This window comes from Medicago sativa, chromosome 3, assembly GCF_051527215.1.
Source record: "Medicago sativa cultivar Bolivia chromosome 3, Bolivia_mono, whole genome shotgun sequence".
Taxonomy (NCBI): domain Eukaryota; kingdom Viridiplantae; phylum Streptophyta; class Magnoliopsida; order Fabales; family Fabaceae; genus Medicago; species Medicago sativa.
In genome coordinates, this window is record NC_140751.1 from 80,564,553 (window position 1) to 80,578,470 (window position 13,918).

Sequence of the window (13,918 nt, forward strand, 5' to 3'; positions counted from 1 at the left end):
GTCTTATTTAAGATGTAAGTGTCGGTCTAAGTCAAAGAGTTGTAAGATGTTCATGAAGTTTCTAAGACGTAAGATGTTGAGTCCATGCATACTCATTTAAAGATGAGGGCTCATGCCCTGGAGCTTTTGCTCAACCACGACGATGGAGCTTTTGCTCAACCACGACGATGGAGCTTTTGCTCAACCAGAGACGAGGGCTCATGCCCTAGGAGCTTTTGCTCAATAGCGACGAGGGCTTATGCCCTAGATTGGTACCACATGCATTTGCATTTTCATGATGGTTCAAAGATGGTTTAAGACGTTAAGAGTTGCATAGTCGAGTCTAGATGCATTGTCAAGTCAAGTTGTTAAGTTGTGATGTTTTAACGAATTACTTTGTGATGCCTTTTAGTATGATGATATGTGACGATGATTGTGACTGCTATATGATGATATATTGCTAAGATGAAATGATGATGTCTATGTATTTGATTATAATTGTTAAATTATAAGATGTTTATATTGTTAAATGTAATTTATGATTTATGAGCTTAATATTATTGTTTGAGAAATCTCACCCCTTCTGCTTGAAAATGTTGCTCTTCGTATGGGTAACTTGCAGGTAATCAAGATTAGTTGCGGTCGTGGGTGACTATCTCTCACTGTGTCCTTAGGTGCTCTGATACGTAACGGGATGAGGATTTTAATACTATTTTCTGTTCCTTTACGTATTGCCTTTTTGAAGTTTAAGAATTATTATTGAACTAAGATTTATGAGACTTTTATGACGAGGCCTTCGTGCCAAAGACTATTTATGATGTTGAAATATTTCCGCTGCGAGATTTAAAAGATCATGTTGCTATATTTTTGAAGGATAAATTATTATTTATTCCATTTACGATTTTTTTTTAAGAAATGTGACATTCCGTTTTATGATGAAAAACTCTGATTTTATTTAAGAAATTTTTACGTTGGGAAAACGGGGTGTTACATCAAATCCTGCACAATTGGGTAAAGTAAGGCAATTAAAGCGTAATAAGGCAATTATCACTTTTATCTCGGCTTTTCCTTAAATTTCTTGCAAAACAAGTAACAAAAGTGCTTAAAATATAACATGAAAATATCACTTCCTAGCACTTATCACCGACCTATAACTTTCCTAACCTATTATAACCTATCTAAGAAGTCTAGTGATATTCCTAAATTGCCGTCCTCTTCCATGTCCTCCGTCCATTCAAATTCTTGTTCCTTTTTTTGCGGGGTGGGAGTATCACCACAAACAATTGGATTGTGCTCATTTGTTGGTTTCTTTGGCGGCTTAGGCTCCTTAGACATGAGTTCATTGAAAGCATTTTGTCTATCCAAAAATGCAAAATGCCAATTCTCCGCCTCACCAATCTTGTTGTTCATCCACTCCTTACAATTCGGTGGTAACGGACAACCTTCCTTCAAAATCACATGAAGATAGTGATCGGAAATTAAGCAAAGACACATGATGTTGGAATGTGGATTAAGTGGAGGAGCACTTCGGATTGGGAAATATGTCTCACATACACCACCCATTGTTTCGGACAAAGTCAATAGAACAACAGGTCTTTTGTAGCAAGAAGCAATAATGTGACCCATATCCGGAGTGGTCATCCACTTATCTGGAGGCGCAACACCAATTGTACGTTTTGGAGGGTATAAACCATTCAAGATTATGTTATAACGCTCCTCCGTGTCATATATCGGCATGTAGTCACTCTTATGATTTCTCAACTCTTGAATAAGTGCATGACGAATCAATACATGATCTTCCTCATCCATCCCCAAGTGCCTAGCTATCACCCGGAATCCACAATGACCATCCCCTTTAACATTCACAATTTCTTCAACAAAAGGCCTCATGATATTTGGAATTTGTGAAATGTATGGGATATTCCAAAACGGTTTTGAAATATAACCCTCCAATTCTTTCATCATCTTGATCTTTTTGTATTTGTGCTCAAACACCGTTTTGTTCCTCCCGAAACTACCTTGTATTTCACCAAATTGCACCGCCAACATCTTGTGGATTTCATCCCAACATGATGCCAAATCACCCACGCTACTCCTCAAATATTTTTTCAAAACACCATGAGCGGATTCAACTATGTTGGTGGTTCTACACCCTAGATGCAAGACTTTATCCGTCCATGCCCTCACAAATTTCTCCTTAAGGTTCAAAACCGTTTCTTCGACATATTTAATGAATTTCGGAAATGGCATGCATACCTCTTTGAATTTCAACAAATTAATTGCATATGATTCCTCCGTGGGAGATTCAACCAACTCTCTCCAAGCATTCACCACTTTCTCAACAACATCGCTATTCTTCATCTTGTTCTTCTTCAATTCTTTCTTGTCTAGTTTTGTACCCTTAGGAGGCTTTGGCACCACTTTACAATCCGTGATGCACTTGGACCTTACATTCTTCCCAATATGAAAATAACAAAGCATGGTGTATGTCTCAGGGAAAACTGTGCCAACGGCCTTCATCAAAGCACCATCCTTATCGGTGACAATCACCTTAGGCATGTTGTCTTTTGAGTACAAGAGACCTTTCAACATTGTAAGTGCCCAAGCAAAGTTATCCTCTAGTTCAAAGTGAAGAAAGCCGAAACCAACGGAATACGTCATTCTTGTAGAGGTGCAACCAACTATCTCAAACAAAGGCATTCGGTAGTTGTTGGTTTTGTATGTAGAGTCCATGACCAAAACGGTCGGAAAGGTGTTGAGCAATTTAATTGACTCCGGATGAGCAAAAAAGATGCCTTCAAGAGTGGTTTCCTCACTATTGCATCTTGTGTAATAGACGTACTTATGCTCCACCAACTTCGAAATCAAGAATTGCAACTCCGTCATGTCACCTCTTTCCCCCTTGCGTCATCTTGTTCTCACATTGTACACTTGCTTGATTGTTGTCACACTTTCGTTGTTGTTTTCCTTCAAATTGTTGAGAATATTCCGAGGCACCGTCAAGCTCTTTGTCATTTCAATAACTTTTTTCTTCTCCTCCGCACGAAGTCTACCCGCAATTAGGTGTCCTTGTAACTTTCCCACCTCCAAGTCATGGTTGTGCATTCCACAAAGCATTGCAAGCCACCAATCATTTGTATCTTTATCAAAGAAACCTTTCAACCTAAACGGACAATTACATTTCCTTGAGCCAATGCCTTCAAGGTTCGGTTTCTTCCTTGTCTTAGGTGGCTTGTATACCCCACTCTTTTCACATTGCATCGTCAAATACGGCCTTTTTATAATGGATTTATCTATACAAACACCAAATCCGGCCTTCACCCCTTGTCCGCGAACCCAAGTAAGTAACTCTTCTCGCTCTCTCCATCTTGCATTTGTTGTAAAAAATGAGGCGGTGTCACGAGCTTCACAAATAACACCGGTAGGTACCGGAATAGGTTCTTGAATTTTACCAATTCAAGCTTGAATTGGAATTTGGACTTTAAATGGTTTGAAATTAAAGCTTGGTTTGACATCGCCGGAACCTTCACCGGAACCTTCTTTTTTGGCCGGTTTCGGTTCAACGCCATCATCCGCGACTTTGTCAACCATCTCCCTAAATATCTATTGAATAAAAAAAATTACAAAGGAAGAAAAAATAAATTACTTGCGGAACAAGCTAACCAAGAACAAAAGTGGCGCAAAAAATTCAAAAAAACATGGCTGCACAGTGGCGTGACTTAAGTCACGCACTAATGCACTTGCGCCAGTTAAGTCGCGCAGCAAGTTAACCTGCGCAAGTTAACTTGCGTGCCATGCCCTAGTCCCTACGAAAACCAGACGAACCAAGCAGGAAAACCAGCAAAATGAGATGAGTTTAGATGGTACAATACCTGATATTTGATGCTTGATGATCGTAGAAACTTGCTTCCTGACGATTTGCAATGATTTGGGATGATGATTTTCACCCAAAAAATCGCACTTTTTGGGTTTTTGAAGGTGGAGGGAAAGAAAATGGTGGTTGGAGTTCGGACTGATGGGTTTTGTTCAAAAACAGGAACACTGCGTGAGTTAACTTACGCAACGTGAGTTAACTTGCGTAGCGCATGTTAACTTGCGCAAGGGCAAAATTGGCATGGCTGCAGGGTGCGAGCAAAACGTGCTGGGTGGAGAGCAAAATTCATATAACTTTGATAAAGAAAGAGTTATAATTTTTTAGAAAAATGATATTTGTACAATCAATTTATGACAATTTTGATGACAACTTTATCTCTCTTACTCATATTATATTTTTACTTTCTCTTTTTATTGCTTTGGTTTTTATGCTAATATATATTTTTCTTTGTAAATCTATGGTTGTCCCATAAATTATTAAATAGTTGTTCAAATAACATATGTCATTTTTTAATACAATTAGTGAATAGTGAACGTCTAAACCAATTTTAAAATAATGCCATGATACACAAATAAATTAAGTGTCACATCATACAAAAATTTGTTTTTTACATTTCATCATTAAATTAAATGAGATGAAATAAAATTTATTATTAATTCAATGATCAAACGAGTCATTCACACAACAACAATACAGTTATAAAGTAAAAAATAACGATAAAAAGATACAACTACGTTGCTTCAAAACAAAAATAAACAAAGGAACCCATCAAAAAAGATAAATAAACAATAGTATAATAAACAAATTTGTTTAATTCTCTCACGTAATACATGTGTTGTAAGCGTGTCAAGATCACATACAAAATTGAAATCTAGATCCATCGGAATTGGTATTTTGTTTTTGAACAACTTTTTTTACATTAAATTTTCAGTTCCCTCCAAACGGCACGTCTCTTTGAAAATCCTAATTTTCCCTCCACACTTTTTAGCTCTGAAATCAAACAAATTCAAATCGAAAAAGCAAAGCCTAAATTTCATTCCTTTATATATGCTCTCTTCTTCCACCACTAACCCAATCAACACTCAAACCCTCTTCTCTCCAAATTCAAATTCAAATTCAAATTAATCCAAATGGCTTCTTCCTTTGGTGTTGGCTCTTCTCACTCTCACTCATCATCCGGCGAGATCCATCTCTTTGTGGGTCCCATGTTCGCTGGCAAAACGACATCCCTTCTTCGTCGTATTAAGTCCGAAGTTGATAACGGCAGGTACTCATCGTTCTCTCCCAAATTCTGTTTTCTTCTTGTTATATCTTTTTTATGTGATTTTGATGAAATGTTATGATTACTAGGCTGATCTATTTTTCTAATTGTTAATTATCATAATTTTTTGTGAAGGAATGTGGCGATGTTAAAATCGAGCAAAGATAATCGATATGCAGTTGACTCTGTTGTGACCCATGACGGGATTAAATTTCCCTGTTGGGCATTGCCAGATTTGATGTTGTTCAAAGATAAATACGGTCATGAGGCCTATCAAAAGGTAATTTCAATGTTCTATCAATCATATACTGATTTTTTAGCAGTTTTGATCTGTCTTACAGTGTAAAGATACAAATTTTAGTAGTTACAAGTGTTGGAGTAATCATATCAATGGAAATTTTAATTATAATGATTCAAATTGTGATCAATATATGGTTCAAGGTAACCCCACTTGGGTTGACCTTGTGGTGTTGACTTAATACTTTGGAGTGTGATCCCCATAAGGTCTCGGGTTCAATTCCTTCCGGTGTCAATTTTGGTGGGCTAGTCCATAGATCTGGCTTTAAATTGGGCTCCACAAGTGGACGGTTAGATTGGACTCCTCGGATTAATCGGTCCTTAGGCCAGATATTGAGTTTTCAAAAGAAAAAAAAGTTATGGCTCAAGGTTTTAAGTAGTTGTCAACGTCTTTTTGTTTATGTTGTGATTCATAATACTGTGAAAGATTATAGTTGAGTGTTATTGTTGCATTTGCAATTATGGTTGTGGTTACATAGGAAAAGAAATTTTGATGATACAACTGGTACCACTAAAGGTTTTTTAAATCACGATAGCATTGATTGAATCAATTGGTTGTAAATTAATAGCATAATGTATGATTTGAAGTAGAGTTATAGCTTTTCATATAATATCTGCTTAATGTTACTATGTCAGTGACGTGGTTGGGGATATATTAGAAATTTGATGTTGTGGTTAAAATTGATGTAAGTTTTTTTTTTAAATCTTGGTAGCATTAATAACATAATGTATGGTTTGATGTAGAGTTATAGCTTTTGTTCATAAACTATTTGCTGAATGTGTTATTATTTTGGATGCAGTTGGATGTTATTGGTATAGATGAGGCTCAGTTTTTTGAGGACTTATATGACTTTTGCTGCAAGGCTGCTGATGAAGATGGTAAAATTGTCGTCGTTGCAGGCCTGGATGGTGATTACTTGAGGTATTATTTTGAGAAAAAAATGTCAAGGCTTTTAGTGTTTAGTTTTACTCAAATTTCTTCTTTTACAACTCACCCTTCTAAATTTCTAATTGTGTGTTTTGGTTCTTCAGGAGAAGCTTTGGCTCAGTGCTTCACATAATACCAATTGCTGATACTGTAACTAAGTTAACAGCTCGTTGTGAACTATGCGGGAAACGCGCCTTCTTTACCTTGAGGAAGACGGGAGAGAAACAAACTGAACTAATTGGCGGGGCTGATTTATACATGCCGGTTTGCCGCCATCACTATGTGAATGGTCAAGTTGTTGTGGAAGCTGTCAAGAAGTGTGTCTTCGGATCTCAAAAAGTTGGAAGTGATTCCCTTATTGAGGCAGCCCCAGTTGTTTGATAAATAATTAATAGGAATATAAAATGGTCTTTATGTGGCGTTAACATGTTTACTTGATTCTGGCGTGTACCTGTGTTGTGTGATTCAGGCAGTTTGTTCAACAACAGGCCATGTTGAATTGCGTTTCACATAATCTATCTCTTTTTCTTTTTTACCTTTTTCAGTCTTCTGAGTTCTGATTATGTGTGTGATATACACAGGAGTTTGTTTAAGCTCCTATTTTGTCATAATGTACTATACTTTACTAATCAATAAAGAAGTCCTTGTTCACAAGTTTTGACAAAAACTTTTAGTCCATGGGAAAAATATTTGGTTGCTCAATCCCCATTATTGGTAACCCTTATTTTGAAGTCAGAAAACAATAAGCAACAAAGGTTTATGTATGTACAAGTTAAAGAGATACTGCTAATTTCCCCTAACAGAAGCAGGTAAACCAGTCTATTGAAGCAACCTGAAGACATTTATTGAAGCCATTGGCCTGTGTTTTGATCAAGTTCCTTAACCATGACTGAGATCCACAATAACAACTACAAGTGAACCACGTCAACTGTCTAACTTAAACTTACTAGTGCATAAATTTTGCAACAATAAACAATTCCTCACAAAAAACACATTACTGTTTAGAATAAGCTGGTCTCCAACAGATTTGAGCCTCTACTGTCTTAAGACATTGCCATACTATGGAAAATGATTCATCGATGCTCATTGGTCTGGACTTGACCATATCAGCAACCATTTCCATCTTTCTTGTAGCCTCCTTCACCATTTCATCAATTCTATGTAATACATTATGGGGAACAATTTACAATCTTTATGGTATTATTACATTTATTTTCTCTATTTCAGTGTCTGCCTGTGTCATAGTTTATCCATTGACCACCATTTTGACCCATAGTAGAAAATTTTCAATTTTTATGGCATTCATTATAATCACATGTTATTTATTAGCATGTAAATAGTTGTTGACAGAATTGAACTTGTAAATATGTATGTGGGAATGGAACCTCCATCAACTCCCCTTACCTACATCTCTCAAAAAAATGTTGCTGTAGCATTATCACTGAATTTTATGTTCCAACTAGCCCAAATATTATACTTGAGCTTGGCTATGTAGACATCAACAACTAATTTTGATTTGGAGCATTTTATGTATAACTCTTGTACTGATGTTTTGATTTAGAATGCAGATGCAGATGCAGTGTACTCAGCCAAGACAGGTTATCAATAACTTGGGACAAAGTTACAAGACAGTGGTTATTGAGTCCGACTCCAAAATGTTTTAGGATCTTCTCGTTGCAACCACTCCTTAGTTTCATCCCCATGAGCCTCTCATCGACAGTATTGTAGACATATGTCTTGTGAAGTATTGACATAGAAACGTACATTGAAAATGACATGATCAACTGTAATCGCATGCGCCAATGTCAGACGCTGGCACAAGTGTCGGGCACTAATCACGTCATTGATTAGAAGTGCCGGTGCTACATAGCTTATGTCTAGACAGTGGACCATTTCTCTCCATCATACTATGGGGAAAAGAAACAAAGGTGCGGATTGACTTGCTACGAAAGTGTCTTGTCATCTTCTTAGCTGCAGCTTTGGGACTGTTGCCCCCTTGCTTGGCCTCTATTGTATGTGTGTGGCATGACTAAGATGATTTTGTACTCCCTCCGTTTCAAAATGAGTGTCATTTTAGGTGTTTGCACACATATTAAGAAATGCAATGATTAAAAGAAAGAGAATAATTATTTTACCAAATTATCCTTATTAACTATTGGTTAGTTTTAAAAGTAATACTTTGGAAGTAGTGTGCAGAATATTAATTGGAGGGTACAATTGAAAAGAAAAAGTTATTATTGCATTGGAAACTGAAAGTGACATTCATTTTGAAACAAATTTTTTTGGCTAAAACGACACTCATTTTGAAACGGAGGGAGTAGTTTATTTCTGTTATCTTTTATTTTACCCTCTGAATCAATTAAAAATATGGAACACGACAAGTAAGGAGAAATGTCAATTACATTTTTCAGATGTTTCCCTTCAAATTGTGTGTTTTGGTTCTTCAGGAGAAGCTTTGGCTCAGTGCTTCACATGATACCAATTTCTGATACTGCAACTTTGATGACGCTCGTTGTGAACTATGCGGTAAATGTGCCTTCTTTATTTTGAGAAAGACGGAAGAGAAACAAACTGAACCAATTGGTGGGGCTGATTTGTACATGCCGGTGCGCTGCCGTCACTCTGTGAATGGTCAAGTTGCTGCGGAAGCTGCCAAGAGTGTCTTGGAATCTCACAGTTAAAAGTGTGGAAATTCTTGAGGAAGCTACATCTGTTTTATAGTAATTTAGAGGAAATGGTTTATATGTGGCTTTACATGTTGTGTGATTCAACATTCAACAAGTTTGTCCAACAAACCATGTTGAATTATGTCTCACATATGATCTGTTTTGTTTTATCACCACTCTTCTAACTATGTATGTGTGGTATATAGTGAATTTCCTTAGAGCTCTTTTCTTGTCATGTTATACTTCACTTACATTACATCCATAAAGAATTCCTAGTTCACAAGTTATGAGAAAAGGCTTTTGATTAATGGGAAAAATCTTTGGCTGCTAACATTCATTTTTGTTAATCCTTATTTTGAAGTATAGATCCCCTCTTTGAAAGTCAGGAAACCGAAAAGAACAAATTTTTATGCATATGCAAGTTAAAGAAATATTGCTAATTTCCCTTTAAAACTCTGAAGACATTTATAGAAGCCATTGATCTGTGTTATGATCAAGTTCCTTAACCATGACTGAGGGTGACTTTTAAGGTACACAAGTTCTTAAATTTGTGTACACATACACAAATGCATATTTTACAATTGATTCAATATTTTAAAAATCCAACGGCTTATAGGAATGTCAACTTAGTAGTGACTATAGTGAGTCTTCAAAGAAATAAAAGGTGCACTTATATTTGATTGGTGTTAGTGTCAAACTCTATTTTTTTTATGTATTAATGATTAAATAATTTTCTTCTCAAAAAAAAAAGTTTCGATGCTTAAACTTTGAATCAATTAATAGATATAAAAAACTAATGTATTTTTATACGAATTCATTTCTTTTACAAAACTATTATTAATTTTCTTTTGACAGAAATGTTTTTCTTCTTAATAAGTGATACATCTTCCTTATAAAATTTTCTGAGAAATAAAAAAGTAAATTTATATGTAATAAAGTTCACCCAAAATTAATGAATACATAACAAAGTTCGCCTGTGACGTTTATTATGAACATGCAGATTTACAAAATAATAATACATAAAAAAAATATCACTAATTAAGAAGGAAAAATATTATATTTTTTCTATCCAGAAATTCAATTATTGAAATGCTGGTTTAATGTGTACCGCTAGAAGGGGAAAAAAAAAAGGAAAGAATACTGCTATTTTTAACGATTCTGATTTAAAACAATGACATTTAATTTTGAATAATTTTTTTATCTATGTTAATTATTGAAATAATGGTTTAATGTTATGCGTAGAAATAAAAAAAGAAAGGAAATGAGTAATTTATATTTACAAACCTGGAAGTACATTGAATTGCTCTTGCAAAATCTGGTTCATTGAATTTTAACACTATAGGTAGATCTATGGTTGGCAATGCATTTGTGTATGGGTACACAAATTTATCAATTTGTGTACCCTAAAAGCCACCATGACTGAGATCTATATTAAAAATGACTGGTATAAGTGGTGGCGTTTAACATACACACTGCACAAATTTGTGCAGCATACATAAGTCAAGGACATTGTTTTTTAAACCATTAGATTAAAAGGAACATTGATCTTTAATATAGTCTCTCCACACTATATCATTTTCACTTGTCTTCAACCTTTCTATCATCTTCCTCTTTTCACCACCACCACCAAACTCAACAGCACCACCACCACAAACTCACATATAAACTACATTAACAAAACTATTTTTTTAGTTGTAAAAAAAAAAAACATTTTTTGCTTCTTCAAATCATAAACAAGTGAAAACTTGATCATAATTCTTCAAAACAGAAACAAGTTTTGATTTCTCAGTATGTGACACTTGGTACTCATAATAGAATCAAAGATTCCAGCTTTCTTCCACACCGATTCATACTTGGGTTTAAGTTCATGAACCCAACAAACCCATTTCTCCTGTGGGCGGCGCCACACAGTGAAATGGAACTTCAAAGCCAACTACTTTGGATGAAACACGTAAGACATTGATTATGGGTTAAAACCAAAAGGTGATTCATGAATGAAATTTTAAATGGGTTTTAAAAAATGGGCTGTTCTAGAGTTGTTCATTCATCATCATCATGGGTTCTTCAAAAAGGTCGAATCTTTATTGAGAAATAGTGATGGGTTTGAAGTTAAAGTAACAAGGAAGTGCTATTTTGTAAGAAAAAATGGTTGTTTTGATTAAATGGAATCTTGATGGTGGTGGACGTGTGGTGGTGAAAGGAGGGAGATGAAGAGAGGTTGAAGACAAAGTAAGAAAGATATGGTGTGGACAGACTATAATAAAGATCAATGTTCCTTTTAATCTAATGGTTCAAAAATAACTTTTCTTAATTTGTGTATGGTGCACAAATTTGTGCAGTGTGTATGTTAAATGCCACCGGTATAAGTCATCAGTCATCACAATTTCAACCATTTAACTTAAGCTTATTAGTATGCATACTCTATAACAATAAAATAATCATTACAAAAAACACGTCACTGCTAAGAAGTTATAACAATTACGGAATGAAATCTCCACCGACTCCCCTTATCTACATCCTAAAAAAAAAATGTTGCTGGAACAATTACAGAGTTCCATGTTCCAACTAGCTCAAATTTTATACTAGAGCTTGTTGGAATATTTTACTATTTTATTATATTCCAATATCATTATGTGGGCAAATATCGTAATAATAATTATATTAGCTATTTATCAATTGTGCCTTAGTTGATTAGTGATCAAATTAAGTAATAAGACTATTAGATTTCTATTTAGAATATTAATTAATTAATTAATGGATATGAACTCAATATGAGTGGATGTCTGGATGACCCATTAACGGAATAATGGGAAACCTAATGGTCATCCAATATAAATAGGCCATGGTCCCCAATATACCGGACACGGCGAACTCTCTCTTCTCCCCATCTGAAGAGAACTTGAGGCATAAAGGTACCGGTTGAGGAAGAACCAAATCAGCCGCCGCTAACCGTGTTGATGTTGATGTTTGTTTCAGATCACCTTCTCACTTTATCGTTGTTGTCGAGAGGGCTGCCATCATAGCTTTATCCAGGTATTCCTAATACCTATTTCTTAATATCCTTGATAAATCAAACATGTCGTAGATCCGATCATAATCATGTTCAATGTTTTGTTTGCTTCTGCTATTGATTCATAATTGTTGAACATGTTTTATGAAATCTGTTTTTATTAAGACCTAAATTTCTAACCGAGCTTGGTTATGCAGACCTCAGCAATTAGGTTTGATTTGGAGCATTTTTATTGATAACTCTTGTGTTAATGTTTTGACTTTACTAAGAAAGGTGTCTTATATTTTTGACTGCTGCTTTGGAACTGTTTTCTCTTTGCTTGTCCTCTATTAGTCTATTGTTCTGGCTGATGCATTTGGCATGACTAAGATTCATTTCTAGTTTCTTTTATTTTTCCTTATGATCAAATCAAAATATAGAAGACAACAACCATGGACAAATGTGTTGGTGTGTTAAATCTTTCAAATGATTATTAGTCATAACCGACTTCTTTCTCTTTTGTCTGAATATTTGATTTTATCATCCTTTTCTTATTTAAATTAAAGGCTAAAACCCACTTTTTGCCCCCTAAGTTTGCAAAAGTTGCGATTTTGGCTCCCTATTAAAAAAAATGACAATTGTGACTCCCTATGTCTACCCCCTTTTGCAAAAGCCCAATTTTGACCCGGTCAACCTTATGTGGCACGCCACATGTGTATTTATTTTTATTTTGTATTTTTTTTAATTCCACGCGTATAATTAATTAAAAAAAAACCAAAAATAACAAAAAAATAGTAGTTTGGCACGTGAGAAATCTTCTTCTTCTTCTTCATTTCTTCCTCTCAAAAAACTCATCCTCTTCTCATAATTTCACCAAAACCCAGTCCAAACCACCACCGTCGAACCTCTCCAAACCCAATACATCGCCCTCTCTCCAAACTCAATCCACTGTACTCTCTCCGTTAAAACCCACCATTGTCGTCGAACCCACCACAGTCCACCGTCCTCTCTCCGTTTCAACCCACCATCGTCCACTGTCGAACTCATCAACCACCACCGTCCACCGTCGAACTCTTCACCACCACCGTGCTCTCTCCAGAACCTCCTCTAATTAGTTTTCAATCATCCAGAACCTTCCTCTCTCCTTCGTTCAGCAATCGTTCTCACTCGTCGATTGAAGTCGGAACCCATCGAATCCGTGTTTTGTAACTGTTTCTCTATGTTTTGTTCTTCATATGTTGCTGGAAAAAATTCCTTTGTGGAAAAAATCAATATGTTGCTGGAAAAAAAATCAGATCTAGAAAAAATCAATATATTGTTGGCTTCATGCGTTGCTGAGCTAATTTTAATCAATAATTTGTTTGGATTAAGTGAGAAAGAATCATGGAAGGAAAGAAGAAGAAAACAGGAAAGAAGAAAACCATGTGTTGTTGTTGTTGGATGATGGAAAGAAGAAAAGAAGAATCACGTTTTTTTTTCTTTTTTCATTTCCTTTTTTATTTATTTATGAGATATAGAAGGAAGAGATGATAAATGGTGGTCAGAAGCACCATGCATGGTGGTGGGTGGCCGGAATATAGAAGGAAGAGATGATAAATGGTGGTCAGAAGCACCATGCATGGTGGTGGGTGGCCGGAAAAAGGCGTTGTGGGTTAGGAAGAGGAAGAAAGAATAGTGAGGAAAAGAAGGAAGATAGAAGAGAGAAAATAGAACTCACGTGCCTCTCCCTTTTTTATTTCCTTTTTTTTTATTTTTTTTATTTAAATTATACGCGTGGCAATTTTAATAATTTTTAATTAAAAATTTACACAGGTGGCATGCCACATAAGGTTGACTGGGTCAAAATTGGGCTTTTGCAAAAGGGGGTAGGCATAGGGGGTCACAATTGCCATTTTTTTTAATAGGGGGCCAAAATCGCAACTTT

General features: G+C 35.5%; 3 protein-coding genes across 3 annotated transcripts; 1 reads left to right on the plus strand and 2 right to left on the minus strand.

The window, feature by feature from the left end:
• Positions 1 to 1,146: 1,146 nt before the first annotated feature.
• LOC146940732 (uncharacterized) lies at positions 1,147 to 2,865 on the minus strand. The gene has a single exon (XM_085749900.1). The coding sequence runs from the start codon at positions 2,863 to 2,865 to the stop codon at positions 1,147 to 1,149; it is 1,719 nt and encodes a 572-aa protein (XP_085606026.1).
• A 21-nt stretch (positions 2,866 to 2,886) lies between these two features.
• Positions 2,887 to 3,570, minus strand: LOC146940733 (uncharacterized). The gene is made up of 2 exons (XM_085749901.1): positions 3,504 to 3,570; positions 2,887 to 3,419 (listed from the first exon to the last, which is right to left on the minus strand). Exons 1-2 carry the CDS (start codon positions 3,568 to 3,570, stop codon positions 2,887 to 2,889), a joined length of 600 nt encoding a protein of 199 aa, XP_085606027.1.
• A 1,179-nt stretch (positions 3,571 to 4,749) lies between these two features.
• Positions 4,750 to 7,006, plus strand: LOC146940734 (thymidine kinase a-like). Its single transcript, XM_085754451.1, has 4 exons — positions 4,750 to 5,120; positions 5,250 to 5,394; positions 6,212 to 6,333; positions 6,444 to 7,006. The coding sequence occupies exons 1-4, from the start codon at positions 4,984 to 4,986 to the stop codon at positions 6,718 to 6,720; spliced, it is 681 nt and encodes a 226-aa protein (XP_085610577.1). The 5' UTR covers positions 4,750 to 4,983; the 3' UTR covers positions 6,721 to 7,006.
• The last annotated feature ends 6,912 nt before the right edge of the window (positions 7,007 to 13,918 follow it).

Coding starts and splice junctions, on each gene's coding strand:
- LOC146940732 (XM_085749900.1), bottom strand. CDS start 2,865: ATGACGGAGTTGCAATTCTTGATTTCGAAGTTGGTGGAGCATAAGTAC.
- LOC146940733 (XM_085749901.1), bottom strand. CDS start 3,570: ATGGTTGACAAAGTCGCGGATGATGGCGTTGAACCGAAACCGGCCAAA. Junction 3,420..3,503: donor AAAAGAAGGTTCCGGTGAAG/GTTCCGGCGATG, acceptor GTAAAATTCAAG/AACCTATTCCGGTACCTACC.
- LOC146940734 (XM_085754451.1), top strand. CDS start 4,984: ATGGCTTCTTCCTTTGGTGTTGGCTCTTCTCACTCTCACTCATCATCC. Junction 5,121..5,249: donor TCCGAAGTTGATAACGGCAG/GTACTCATCGTT, acceptor TTTTTTGTGAAG/GAATGTGGCGATGTTAAAAT. Junction 5,395..6,211: donor GTCATGAGGCCTATCAAAAG/GTAATTTCAATG, acceptor TTTTGGATGCAG/TTGGATGTTATTGGTATAGA.